Genomic DNA, 14,980 nt, shown 5'->3' with positions numbered 1-14,980 from the left:
AACATAATACTCTGTAGGGATCATGCAACTCATAATTAGATCTACAATGATTTAAAATTAGAGGTACATAATTTCTAGTAAATCTGCTCGGAACAGTGAAGTTTAGCCGACTAACCAGGTCGGGACCATCCACTTCACCACGAATAAGGTTAAAAATAAAGACTGTTCTAAGCATCGTTCTACGGTTAGCTAAGGAGGGTAAGTTAATTAACATTAATCTACTTGAATAGGGAGGTAATCTAAGGTTTGCATCCCAATTAAGGCGCCGTAAGGCAAAAAGTAAGAAGTTCTTTTGAACCGATTCGATGCGGTCCGAGTAAACTTCATATTGTGGACTCCAAACAGGTGATCCATACTCGAGGATCGGACGGACTAGAGAAATAAGTAAAGTTTTGGTCATGTAAGGATCATCAAATTCCTTTGACCACCGTTTTATAAAACCAAGCACACCTCTGGCCTTATTGACAATAGATGAAATATGGTCTGAAAATTTAAGTTTAGGGTCCAGAAGAACACCAAGATCATCAACATGTGTTATTCCGTTTAAAGAGCACCCACTTAATGTGTTAGTTGCGTGCATTGAGCTGGCACGATAAAAAGTCATAACTTTACACTTAGTGCCATTTATGTTTAATACGTTATCACGGCACCAGGTTTGAAAGCGATCTAGATCGGATTGTAAGTCCAAATGGCGAGAAAAGTCCTTATATTGCAAGCATAATTTTACATCATCAGCGTACATTAGCACACGCGAATGATTTATTATTAAGGGAAGGTCTTTAATAAATAAGGTAAAAAGGAGCGGACCTAGATGGCTCCCTTGTGGGACGCCGGATGTGACTCGGAGAATACAAGAAAGAGAATTTTTAAAGAGGACCCGTTGCGTCCTAATAAATCAAGTTTTTTTATTAAAAGTGAATGATTAACAGAGTCGAATGCTTTACATAAATCCGTATAAATGAAATTTATTTGAAGATTATTTTTGAAGCCCTGTACTACGAAGGAGGTTAGCTCCAGAAGGTTAGTAGGTGTTGATCTGCGTTTCATGAACCCATGCTGACATGGTGATATAATTGACCTAAAAAGGTGGTGCAAATGAGGAGTGATAACGTTTTCAAAAAGCTTAGGGATAGCAGACAATTTGGAGATTCCTCTGTAATTGCTTGCATCCGATTTGCTACGTTTTTTATGGAGAGGGATCATAAAGGACTCCTTCCATATTTGGGGGAACTGTGTAGATTCCAGAGATAAATTAAACAGTTTTAGTAGAGGCTTGCACAAGGCTTCCGCACAATAGACAGGCTTAGCTCGCTGAAGATCATAAAGCAGTGAGCTTTCGTTTAAAGTGGGACAGAATATTAAATTTGACTTTGATACCGCGTAAGAGTAAGGCCGTTCAGGATGAGGTAACGTAGAATATGTGGTTTGAAAAGACCTGGCAAATAGATCGGCTATTGGCTGATCCGATGTTACCGAAGTATTTTCAAAAAATAGCGAGGAAGGGTAACTGGTTGTTTTGCGCTTAGTGTTAACGAATTTATAAAACTGTTTGGGATCCTGTGCGAACTCGAACTTACAACGGTTTAAATAATTCTTATAACACTGAGCGTTAAGCACGGTAAAATTTAACCGAGCCCTTACATATTTAGAAAATATAGATTGAGAACCGGTATTTTTAAATTTTATATAAAGTCTGGACTTAACGTTTCTTAGATGTGTCAACTCTTTATTAAACCAAGGAGGTTTGTTAGAGGTAGACGGATAGTACATCGGAACACAAGAGTTGAAAAATGATTTAATTGCAGTATAAAAAATATCTATGGCATCGGCCATTATGCTGTCCAGATTCAAACAAGATAAATCCTTGATTGTTTTCTATTGGAAAATTCTTTATCGTTTCCCAGGTAAATAACACTGTTATTATTTAAGAAGTAATTAATAAGTATATCTTTTGCCTTTTTCAGCGTCATGTCAGTGTATTTTATGGTCAGTTTTATTTTAAAAAAGTATTTCGTTGTCTCAACTTGCACTACGGTATCTTTTATATAATTCAATTGGTCTTGCAAAGTAGTTTATGGGTTTTTTCTGTAATTTCAATGTAGGTTTCGTTGCTTTCTGGTGAACTGCGTATTGTTACTGTTGTTGAAATATTTTCTTCTTCGCCTACCGTGTTTTCTTCAATTTTGACGCGAGATAAGGCGTCTGCTACATGATTAAGTTTACCTTCTAAATATTATATTTTGAAATTATATTCACTAAGTATAAATGGCCAACGTTGTAGTTTTATGTTAGGTTCTTTAATATTGTTTAGCCAAACAAGGGGTTTGTGATCGCTCAAAATCTCAAAGGGGACTCCATGTAGATATGGGCGGAAATATTTGGTTGCCCAAACGATTGCTAGTAGTTCTTTTTCAATAGTGCTATAATTTTGTTCATGATCATTTAATGGTCTGCTTGCAAAGCTTACTGGTTTATGGTCTTGCGATAACACGGCTCCTATGACGAAATTGCTAGCGTCAGAAGTGACTTGAAATGTTTTTGTGAAATCAAAATTGTGTCGTTCATTATAAGTGTTTTCAATTTTTCAAATGATTTATTGTGTTCTTCGTTTCTTGTGTCTATTTTAGCTCCTTTTTTTAAAAATATTGTCAGAGGTTTTGCAATCTTTGCAAGGTCTGGAATGAACTTACGGTAATATCCGCATTAGCCTTAGAAAGATTGGGTTTCTTTTGGTATCTTTGGGAGAGGACATATTTCGATTGCTTTAACATTATCTTTATTAGGTTGTATGCCTTCTGGACTTATAATATAACCTAAGAAATTTGTTTGTTTTTTTAAAAATTCGCATTTGTCCAATTGGAGTGTAAGACCAGTGGCCTCTTTGAGTTTCTCAAAAACCTTCCCCAGTAAGTCTAGGTGCTCGTTCAGGGATGTTGAATAGATGATCACATCATCTAAATAAACAAGGCAATGCTTATTTATGAGGTCTTTTAGGGTGTGTACTCATAGTGACCATGTTTGGTCGAATACGTCGTTTTTGGTATAGACTTAGGGTCCATTTTGATTGGGTGAAAGCCTTTTGCTAAGTCAATTGTAGTAAAAAACTGGCATTTTCCTAATTTCCCTAGTATTTCGTCCATATTAGGAATCGGAAATTTATCATTTATTGTTATTTCATTTAGACTTCGATAGTCCACGACCAACCTGAATTTCGGTTTGCCAGAGGCATCCATATTTTTGGGGACAATCCATAATGGACTGCAATAAGGGGAGTCGCTTTCGCGTATAATGCCTTGTTTTAACATTTCCTCAATTTGCTTATTTACTTCTGCTTCGTAGGCAAACGGACACGAGAATGGTCTTTTGAAAACTGGGTTTTTGTTAGCGGTTTTTATATTATGACGTATTATACTTGTGAATGTAAGGTTTTCATTTTTGCAATATTGAATGTCATTTTTAATAAATGTATAAGTGTGTATTTTTCCTCACTATTTAAATTGTTTAGTCTGTATGTGTGTTCTGAGTCTATGTTGTTGTCCATGGCATAGTTTATTTCTGATGTAAAGTTGTTTTCTTGTAAGAGTGCATAAAAGTTTTTTGAAGAGTCCCCATCACATGGATCTATTTCTTTGTGAATGAATGTTCTTTCGTTAATTATTGTTTCCCTCCGAGAGTAGTTATTCTCCATTAGTATTTTTTTTTTCTAATAGAATGTCATAATAAGGTGAAAATGAATAAATATAGAATATTTGTGTTTGTTGAAAAAGACCGTTGGCTGGAAGGTCTACATATTTATTTAATTTAAAATAGCCTATCATACTTCGGACAGTTATTTGCTTATCTTTAACTTGAAGGTTGAAAAAGTTTGAGCTCATCATGTTTATTGAAGAGCCAGTATCAACTATGCATTTATATCTGTGGTTATTAAACATGATCTATGTATTGGTGGAATCCCAGGCTGGTATTGGAAAATGTTCAGCTTGTTGATATTGCTTATCTGTAAACATTTCTCTCTGAGTATTCTGTAATTGATCTTTGTGGAACTGTTCGTCGTTATTAATGTAGTGTTCAGTTTCGTTAACGTAATCTAATTCGTACTGGTGAAAACTTTCATTTGTCTGCATACGCGATTGTTCGCTGCTTTCTCTAACACGCTTATTTGGCACTCTTGGTTGTTGGGGGGCCTGATAGTAGTTTCGGGTGTTGGCGGTCAAGAAGTAAGTGTGTTCAGAATCCGTTGTATAAGTTCAACAGGTATTCGATACGTTTGATGAACGAGCTGAGATTTGATGGGTCTCCAGAGAATTGCGGTACTTGGCGTAATTGCCGAAGTAATTTAGACAGATTTTCCGCTGTTAACGCCATTTTTTTAGTTTTATTTATAGGTTAGTTTCTGTTCTTGTTCACAGATTAGGTCTTTAAATTAACTCCGATCGCACAGGTTCTTGTGCAGATACCGATTTTAGTCAATTTAAACGAACCGAAATCACTTTGTTGCGGCCAATTTGCTGGTAGAATCAGAAAAGGTTACTTGGTCGTACAAGTTACCTCTTTTCACTAGATTGTCAAAGGATAACGAGCTTGCTAGGACTTTTTTTCAGTATCCTACCGACTGCGCAAATAAACTTTTTGGGTGTTTGATTTAATGAAAAGAAATATATGTTCCTTTTATAATTATTGATAAGTTTTCACCAGAGGTCAGTTATGAACTAATTTACAAATGTGTTCTTTCGGCGCAGCAAACCGTTTAGCCTTATATGTCAAGCTTACCGGATCATTAGGCTCGTTACCGTTAAGCGGTTGGTGTCTTGGGAGAATGTTATTTTTAGGGCTTTTGAAGAGTGAAGCTTTCCAAAATATCGGCTATAGCTTTTTTATATGAAGAGTGAATATGTCACTATATATATATAATTAGATAATAGCAATACTCATATGTAAAAAAAAATATAATTTTATTTTACTGAATGATTACAATATTTTTAGTTGATGTTCTTGACCGATTATAATTAGGTCTCAAACTGAACTCTGATAATTACTCTGATTTGATTGAAGTTCAAGCCGCGGTTTCGAGCTTTTCTAATATGGACTTTAGACTTTAGGGTTCTGATCAAATGAAGAGAGAAAGCTTTGGGGTGGTTGCTGACTTTAATAGTCTTTGCATTTCTCTTGGATTCAAGTGCATTCGTTCTTGGATACAAGTGCTCTTAGATTCTTATAATTTTGTTTATTGACATCTAATTCTTCTTTTTTTTCGGGATTGCGAGTCCGAGCTTTGAACGTGGGAACGCAACGATGATGCGAGGGCTTAAGCATAGATTGTTTAAATTAGACAACGGATGGTTAGTCTACCAGTGGGTGACTTATCAGGTATCTGGTATCTGTTGGGTACATCCAGAGTTGTGTAGGGTGTGTGGGTGTGTTTGGGTGTACATGTTGTATGTGTATTAGTGTGTAGGCATGTGCTTAAGTCTTAGGGACTTATGGATATGTCACTCCCCCAATCATTGAATTTGGCCTGTCCTCAGGTCGTTAAATTTGGATATATCATAACATTATTTTCTGGTTGAATATTTTCCTTGACATTAGTTTCATGGTGCGGATGTTCTTATTTTTGTTTACAGTATTTGACAATAATTTTCTTAGGTATATTTTTAAACTTATATGCTAAATACAGAGTCAAACTAATTATCATGATGACAAAAGTTGTAATGCATATAATTTGGAAAAAGTTGTAGTGTTTTACATGCAATTTTATCATTTCTTTTGTTTCTAAGTGATTTATTGGTTCTAAGCGTGTAACATTGTTGGTGATATAAATCGTTTGTGTAAAATCTGCTACATTATTAGAAATTAGGAATTCATCTATTTGCATGGTACAATTTTTAATTTTAATGATGTTGTTTCCTGATATTAATATTTTGTTGTTTGTACAATCTTGATTGACAACTGTTTCAGGAATATTCCATATTAAAAGTATATTTGGTTTTATATAATTTATTTGGAAATTTCTTTGGGTTTTAATGTATTTGAATTAAGTTTGCTCTTGTTTAATAAGTCCAACAATACATTTGTCGAATATTAATTTTTCTGTATCTTTATGAAATACTTGGTTATTGAATACATAAAACTTATCGAATACTTGCTCGGTTAGAATATAGTTATGTTCATCTGGGTATGGAACTATTTGAAATATCGGAACTTTAGTAACCTCGCTAGGAACGTGGGATATAACCAAAATTTCGTTCGTGTCTGTCTTGAGCCGAGTTGATGTTTTTATCTTTAGCATTTTCTCCGAATTTACGTGTTTCAAATAATCATGTTTTAGTAATTTTGGGTTAAAGATCCCTAATCTGGTTAATTGCATACCTAACTCGAGGTCTTCTATGTATTTTGTAAACTGCTGTAGGTTGAATATTAGTATCGCAATTGTTGTTCTGTTGTTGGTTCTGTTCTTTTTCCACCTTGAGCCTATTAATTATGTCTATACCGCTGTTGATTATGTCGATAACCATGTTTAGATCATGGGTTTTTACGGAGTCTTCTGACATGTTATTAATTTTTTCATCTAACTCCTCCCTGTCGTCTTCATCTAATGTACCAAATAAGTATTTATATGCCTTCCCTACTACGTTCAAGAGACCTCTTTTGCTTCTGTTAATAATTCTTAATCCACTTATTTCCTGTTTTAGTTTATCGACTAAATATTGTATCTGAGGTACATTGGGATAGTCATTGCTTCAGTTACTAGATTTTCGAACATAAGCATTGTCTTTGTTATGTTTATGCTCAAATAGTGGTATTCGAAGCTGGTTGGAATTTCCATCGTTCCGGTTTGGAATATAAGGTATCCATTTTTCGCACTTATTGGGTTTACTTCGATGTTGCTGCATTTGTTTATAAGATTGTTTCGAACCTTGTAAACCTATCTTCGATATTTTGTTCACTACCGATGATTCTTAGCTTTTCGTTTACGGTCTTGTGAAATCTTTCTATATCGGAAACACCATTTTTGCTGGTTGTTACAGAAATTTGTACGCCTTCGAATCTTAACCAATTTTGCAAAGCTATGCACATAAAATCTGAATCTTTGTCTGCTTTAATTTCTTGTGGCTTTCCCATATCATTGAATATTTTAGTCTCTTTTTGCTTCTAGCCAATCTCTACTTTTTACTTCAACTAGTGAGGCAAATTTTGAATAAATATCAATACAAGATAAGAAGATCTGGTTACCCGTGAGATAAAAATCTATCACGTATTTTTCCCTTGTGTTAAATATTTCTGGTGTTTTTTCAAATGTCAATTTAGTGTCTCGATGTTCTGTTTTTTCTAGATTACAGATTTCACATTCATTAATAAGATTTTGAATTAGCTTTTGACTATCTGGGTAATAATTAATGGTTTTTTCTATACCTGGGTGTAAAACTTCCTTATCTCTCTTTAGGATTAAATCCTTAAATTCCGCATAAGTTAGTATATCAATTAGCTTCGTGGTACATCTCAATAGTTTTGTGAAATTGTTAGGGCTTATGATTTCGGTAAATGCCCTCTGCAAGATCAGAAAATCCTCATCATTAGGGAAGTAAATTGCGCTTTTCTTGGTGCACACATATTCCTTAATGAGTGTTTTGGCGAGTTCAAGTGTCATTTCTTTATAGATTATTTTAATCTTTAGTTTTTGAAAGAAGTGGCTTACACTTGTTGTGTCACTGTCGCCTTTTTCTATCTCTATTTGTCTAGAAAAGAAAATGATTGGTCTCTCCGTTATGGATATATAATTTAAATTATCTTCATAAGCACTATGTATAGTTGCGTCTGCGGTGTTTGCGACTTCGCCAACCATGACTTCTACTATCTTTGTGCGGGAAAGAGCATCCGCGACATAGTTTTCTTTGCCTGGAAGATATTTTATTTTACAATCGAATTCATTAAGTTTGATTTTCCACCTTTGTAATTTCATGTTCGGCTCTTTGATATTATTCAGCCATACCAATGGCTTGTGATCACTCATTATTTCAAATGGCCTGCCGAATAAGTATGACCTGAAATATTTTGTCGCCCAAACTATAGCTAACAATTCTTTTTCAATGGTAGCGTAGTTGATTTCGTGTTCGTTCAGCGTTCTGCTGGCATAACAAACGGGCTTATGGTTCTGTGAGAGCACTTACACCAATATCTACATTACTCGCGTCAGTTGTTAGAGAAAAAGGCTTCGAAAAATCGGGGTAGATTAATATCGGATCTGAACTTATCAAAACCTTTAGTCTTTCAAATGATTCGATGTAGTCTTCACATTTAATATCTATTACAGCACCTTTCTTTAGTTTGAGGGTCATGGGTTTAACTATCTTGGCAAAGTTAGGAATGAATTTGCGATAGAACCCACATAATCCTAAAAATGATTTTATCTGTTTAGGTGTCTTTGTGATTGCATTAGTTTTGTTTGGGTTTGGTTTAATGCCATTTGTTGTGACAATATGTCCCAGGAATTCAGTTTCTTTTTTCATGAATTCACATTTGTCTAGCTGCAACTTCAAGTTTTCGTCTCTCAGTTTCTCAAAGACTTTCTTTAGAGATAAAATATGTTCCTCCAATGAAGTGGAGTAAACAATAATATCGTCCAAATGGACTAAACTATCTTTGTAGATCAAATCTTCCAAAAGATTATTCATACATCTCTGAAAAGTAGCTGGATCATTCTTTAGGTCAAAAGGCATACGTGTATATTCTTAATGCCCATGCTTAGTTAAAAAAGCTGTTTTTGCAATAGAATTTTCGTCCATCTGGATTTGGTTAAAACCCTTAGCTAGATCAATGGTGGTAAAATATTGGCATCTACCCAATTTATCCAATATCTAATCCATTCGAGGAATGGGGAATTTGTCATTAACAGTTATCTCGTTTAGATTCCTGTAATCAACTACCAACCTAAAGATCCTACCCAGATCCTACCGACTGCGCCAATTAAATAATAGCAATACTCATATGTAAAAAAAAATAAAAAGACAGAAAGCTTTGGAGTTGCTGACTTTAATAGTCTTTGCATTTCTCTTGGATTCAAGTGCATTCGCTCTTGGATACAAGTGCTCTTAGATTCTTATAATTTTGTTTATTGAAATCTAATACTTCTGTTTTTTCGGGATTGCGAGTCCGAGCTTTGAACGTGGGAACGCAACGATGATGCGAGGGCTTAAGCATAGATTGTTAAAATTAGACAACGGATGGTTAGTCTACCAGTGGGTGACTTATCAGGTATCTGGTATCTGTTGGGTACATCCAGAGTTGTGTAGGGTGTGTGGGTGTGTTTGGGTGTACATGTTGTATGTGTATTAGTGTGTAGGCATGTGCTTAAGTCTTAGGGACTTATGGATATGTCACTATATATAAGTGTGTATGAATATGTGTATATATATGTTTGTATGGATGTGTACGAATATATGTATATATGTGTGTATATATATATATATATTTGGATGTATGTGTACGAATATATGTAGGCTTATGGGATAGCAGTTAAAGTGTATGTATATACTATGTATTTAAACGATGGTAGCCGGGTTGTGCTGGTGATTTGGCGGGTAAACGAAACGGAACCGGCAAACACGCAAATTAAATGCACAACCGTATATACACACAGAAGACCTGGAACTTTTCTGGTATGGCGCCGATGCAAAGTATATTGTGGAAATCACGCTCGAAGGACCAAATGTTGAAGAATGATGAGCCAATTCTTAGGCTAGAGATCGCACATATACACTTCATAGCGATGATACTAAAAAAAATACTTAAAAATAAATCGATACCAAGAGCGATAAAATAAAATAGACTTATTCCACTGGACGAATCCGGAAAGAATCCACGTCGAAGTAGTCCTCCACCATTTGCTCCATTGTGACGTCCACTGACACGGCGAGTAGGCAGGACCTCGGTGATGGCATGGTCGATTGCCCACTTACAGGTCCGAACACAACCCAGCCCAGCTCGGTTGCGGCCGCGTACGGTCCCTCTCTAGAGAACCGCCTCGTTCTAAGTGGCAATCCGAGATGTCCATGATCCAGACCTATGTGCAACTTCGGCACCGCGTTGCTGTAGGGCTTCATCGGCAGACGCGCATATCTCTGCACTTCCTGGACATCCTGATGACTTAATGTCTGCATCGGCAGACTTAGGCTTAAAACGGCATAAACGTGGCGAGTGGTCTTTCCGACTCCACTTATCTGCAGGCTCACCACGTTGGTAGGCTCTCTGGCTGCCCTACCTCCGAACCATTGGATGTTAAGCTGCCGATGCTCTCCTTGCACTCCAAGATCTCTTCGCAGCACGTCGTCGATCATCGTGACTGAGGATCCTTCGTCTAGGAGCGCGTATGTATCCACCTTTCGACCAGCGCCATATAGCGTAACGGGCAGTATGCGGAATAGTAGGCGTCCTCCTTCGGTGTCAACGCAGCTAAGGTTCCTTTGGGTGGGCGGCCCCGTTTCACGCGGAGCACTTCTCTCCAGGCTGTTTGTAAAAACCGCTGGCTGCTGGTTTCCTTCTTGGTCCCTATGACCATCTTGTCGCGAAGGCATCCTGGTCGGGCTGCGTCTGAAAACAGCTGGCTGATGGTTCCCTCCGTGGCGTCTAAAACCACCTCGCTGCTGCGTCCTCCGGCATCCGTTAATCTGGCACTCAGATTGCATATGGCAGGATCTGATAGCGTGCCCGCTTCGTAAGCGTGTGAAGCAGAGTCGGTGCCTCTTCACAATGCTCCACCTTCCAGGCGGACAACCTCCATGGCGATCATCCTGTTCGCCTTCGTAGTGGTCGACGCTCGCATGCAGAACTCGACGTCTCGGCTTCTTTTCCTCGACGTCCAAAACCGTGCACACCACGTCTGCGTTATCCTGTAGCCACTACAGTGGACTACAGTGGGAAAGCGCACGATCGTTGCAGCATGCTTGGCCCACTCCACTCGTTTGCTTGTGGGAAGCTTGTCCACAAGCTCCTCCATGAGAGTTGGGTTTCTGAGGTGCTGCTCCGCCTTCGCTGACCGCAAGAAGGCCGCCATGTTGCTCACTTGGGTCGCGAAGGGAATAATCTTTGTCAGCTTGTGCTCCGAAATCGGCTGTATCTCTCGCACGCTGTTGAGCTAGTTGCGTATGAGCTGCTCCGGTCGGCCGAACCTGAAGCGCAGCTGCTCCATCACGGCGCTATTTCCGGGATGAATCAGCAGCGTCTTCACTGTCTCGCGAGCTTCATCCTTCAGCGCCTTCAACAACCTCTGGTTGTTCTCCAGGTCCGTGCATTTGTAAGCTCGGGTCGTCTCCACGAACACACAACTGAAGATCGGCCACTCCTCAGGCTGCCCTCCAAATGCAGGCAAGTCCGGAAGCTTTCTTGGTCCATATGCCCCATGCATTCCATTCGGCATCGTCGAGGCGTAAGATCCGACAAGTGGCGATGCTGTTGACACGTTATGGACGCTCAAGCCCGGTGGCAGGAATCCGTAGGCTGACTGCCAAGCGCTTGTTGCACACAGTGGCGCCACAAAATTGTTACTAGTCGTTAGCAATGGCGGTCCACCCCAAAATGAAGGCAGAGTGCAGGTCGCGCTGCTTGCACCGGCACCGTTATAGGGAATCGACCCGACCCCGTTTTGTGATGCCTCTCCATTAGTGAGTAGTGGCGGTCCGCTCCAAGATGGCGGCTCCCCCGACGCTCCACTTTTGGCGCCAACTGCGCTTGGGCTAGCTAGGCTTGGAGCGCAGTTGGTTGCGCTTGGCGAACAATTGTTGACTCTCGCTCTTTCCAGCTCCTTCTCTAACGCTGCGATCCTCGCCATGAGATCCAGCGTGAGGGACTGGTTCATCTCTGGCGCTGAGTTCGCAGCTGTGCCGGCAGTACTTCCAATCTGGGAAGCTACTGTAGTGCTGGTGTTGGTCGGGGTACCAATGGCCGCTATCGTGGCCCACGGCAGGGTTCCCGATCCACTACGCGCTGGCTGTTGATCCGGTGTAGGGGTGCCAGAGCCTTCGTTGAGCCGGGCACTCTTCCTGGTGGAATGCTGGATCTTCCCCAGATCCATTTTGGCGGCGTCTGTGCGCGTCTGTGCGTACTCGTCCAAAATGGCGTCTCCTACGCCTTGTGGTCGCTGTCTGCTCCTTGCGCCTCGTGACCGCTGCACTATGGGGAATTTGACCTGTTTTTTTGGCATAAATGTGTTTTTTAAAGTGTTTCAAATTTTGAAATTTTTTTTTAACATATTAAGAATTGATCAAAGATTTATAATCTGTAACGCAAATTTTAAATTAACAGTCCACTGTTATAATTAACAGCTGTAAAGTCAGCTGTTGTAAACAAAAAGCACATGCCATCTGCGAGCTTCTTTTTTTAGTGCTTACTAAAATTAATATTTCTTGAACCACAAGGCCTAAACCCGTCAAATTTGAAATGAATACTCAACCTTCAGGTGTGTACTATGTGTTTTTACTAATATGTTGCTTATTGTGTTCGTGTAAACTTAACAATTTGTGTACAATTTGTCCAACTTTTAAAATAAAACTTCAACTTTGAATAGAGTTTCAAAAAATTGTTGAAATTTGTTTAGTAAGTGTGTTAGTCGATGTTGTAGAGTGATTAATTCTGTATTTAAAACATATTGGTTTCATTTGCGAATATTTGCGACTTTTCGCGAAAATTAAATTTTTAGGTAGCAACCTCTCAATTGGCAATGCGGCCCTCTTAGAAGTGTGGCGCACCCAATGGGTAGCTCGTGAAAAACTGAATGCTATATTCAAATTTATTTGTTTGCATATCGACGAATGCATTTTGGAAATGAATAAAAGTCACGTATGGGAGAAAGCGCGCATGTTTCATGTAAATTTGTTGAAGAAATGGAAAATGTGCTATAGAAAGCTGGATAAATTTGTAGCAAAATACTCGGCATGGACGGAAGGCAGTCTTAGCTTGAACTTACCTGTCTTGTCAATTGCCAATAGACCTGAATAAGTACGAACAACTGTGCCATAAGACCAGAGAACTAATTATTGATCGGCTTCCCTGGCTTCCAATGACTGCGACCGTTCACAAGATTCTGGTTCACTCAATACAGATTCTTGAAAACACAGTTCTTCCAGACGGCTATTTTGGCGAAGAGGCTGCAGAAGCCAGAAATAAAATGTACAAGTCCGACAGACTTCATCATGCCAGAAAGCACAGTCGAATTTCCAACTTTACAGATGTGTTTCACAGAGGATTGGAAACTTCGGACCCCATAATATCATCAATAAATTTAGGCAGGCGCACTAAAAAACATAGGCGACTTCCTCTTCCGCGAGAAGTCATTGAATTGTTGTCGTGCGAGTTTGAACATGCAGACGAATGTTTGGATGATCCTCATATTGGAGAGGAATATGAAAATGACTTATTATTTAACATTGAAATAGATGCTGAAGAATATATTGATTAAAAAAAAAAATTTTTTTTTTTGTAAGTGGGAGGGGGTTGGGGGTGGTCACCCACTTTTTCAAAATAATTTAAAAGGTGTGTATAAGACTAGTAAAAAAAATGATCATCGTATCTCAAATAGTTTGCGAGATATTAATTTATGCCAAAAAAACAGGTCGAATTCCCCATAGTGCTCTGGCTGCGGTCTCCGCAAATGACGCTTCTGTGCGTCTCCTCGTCGCTGGCTGCGACCCGGTTGTACCGTCGTTCGACGCTGGCGGCCCTCTGTCGCTGGCTGCGACGATTCTGTCGCTGGCTGCAACTCCTCTGTCGCTGGCTGCGACGACTCTGTAGTTGACCGCGATTCCATTTCCAGCAAGTAGCGTTGGCTGCGCTCCTCCTGCTGGCTCCTGGCAACTCTCTAGCTGGCCGTCTAAGCCGTAAGTCTAAGCGCAAGTTGCCCTTGCAGTCGCCCTCGGACTGCGAATTAAAGATATCGTCGCGCGAACGGAGTTGCCTTTAAACGGTTACTCCACCATGAATCCCAAAAGAAAGGGCAGACTTAATCCGTGGCAGTAGGCTCGGTAGGCTCGTTTTATTCTGTTAGGATTAAGGGTTATAAGAGTTGGAATTAACTTATTTCTAGCTCACCGCAGTGTGTCCTCAAAACTTTCGCGCGATAATGCATTTTCCATTCCTAAGCTTTCTCGACTTATTGAAAACTTGCGATGGCGACAATCAGTGTCCCCGCACACATTTTGGCTAATAATCCTAACATATTCGAACTAGTTCACAATGCAAAGATAAATAAAAATACTAACTATCGATTACCATGTTCGATCCGGGACAAAGCTCATTTTATGATACTGGCTTGGTAGACCCCATCCGTAGGGTGGATTCTATCCAGATCGCTGCATATATAACAACATATCAGGCATCTTGGCAGTACATCACAGCACCGCGTCTTGTGCACTCGACCGTTACACCGTACACAGCAATCCGAGCGATCAGGTCCCTTACAGTTGGAAGCCCTGTGTCCTTTTCCCGTGCCTGAAGCATTAAGTCGTACATTCTCTATTATGCGAAACCATGACCAGTCTACGCGTCATTTTCAGCGTCGATACATTACAGGCAACTGTGGCACTCCTGAGCTCCCGTTGCCTTGTTCATTCTGATGCTCCTCAGCCAAATTTGAAGATTATGATATACAAAAATATTTTTTTGGAACATGCCAACATCTACGTCGTTGCCTCTCTTGGGCTTCCACTGCTTTGGATATAGCTATGGATTTATAACAAAACAAATTTGCTAATCGTTGCTTGTTTTATTATGCACACATTACTGAGATTCTTGAGCAGTGCAGAGTGGTTCCGTTTTGCTTCGTGAACTGTCGGATAAGTTTAATGATCATATTCGCACTCTGGAAAAGGATCAACGGAGCAAATTGCTGGATGCTTCATCGCCCAAGTACTTCTGGACCAGCGATGCAGGACGCTGGAAAATATGGAGTTCGCCAAGGTAAGCTATGTACCAGGCAATCAGGTGGAAAGTAAGA

General features: G+C 39.4%; 2 protein-coding genes across 5 annotated transcripts in view; both read right to left on the bottom strand.

Annotated features, from left to right (window-relative positions):
• LOC120320432 (dipeptidyl aminopeptidase-like protein 6) overlaps positions 1 to 14,980 on the bottom strand; it is a 410,598-nt gene that overhangs the window by 124,572 nt on the left and 271,046 nt on the right. Inside the window, exons 8-10 of one of the 4 annotated variants that reach the window (XM_043206776.1) lie at positions 14,257 to 14,948; positions 14,077 to 14,196; positions 13,887 to 14,025 (exon numbers count right to left, since the gene is read on the bottom strand). The exons of 2 other annotated variants lie outside the window; for them this stretch is intronic. In XM_043206776.1, coding sequence (XP_043062711.1) covers positions 14,826 to 14,948 — 123 coding nt within the window. In that variant the 3' untranslated portion in view covers positions 13,887 to 14,025; positions 14,077 to 14,196; positions 14,257 to 14,825. Of the gene's footprint in view, positions 1 to 13,886; positions 14,026 to 14,076; positions 14,949 to 14,980 lie in introns of those variants that run through there. One more of the 4 variants, XM_043206775.1, reaches the window with a different exon arrangement.
• LOC120320742 lies at positions 9,408 to 10,679 on the bottom strand. The gene is made up of 2 exons (XM_039371277.2): positions 9,825 to 10,679; positions 9,408 to 9,769 (listed from the first exon to the last, which is right to left on the bottom strand). The coding sequence occupies exon 1, from the start codon at positions 10,677 to 10,679 to the stop codon at positions 9,825 to 9,827; it is 855 nt and encodes a 284-aa protein (XP_039227211.1). The 3' UTR covers positions 9,408 to 9,769.

This window comes from Drosophila yakuba, chromosome 2L (assembly GCF_016746365.2).
Source record: "Drosophila yakuba strain Tai18E2 chromosome 2L, Prin_Dyak_Tai18E2_2.1, whole genome shotgun sequence".
Lineage (NCBI taxonomy): Eukaryota > Metazoa > Arthropoda > Insecta > Diptera > Drosophilidae > Drosophila > Drosophila yakuba.
Note: the sequence above shows the minus strand (reverse complement) of the source record. Positions and strands in the feature narration are given on the sequence as shown.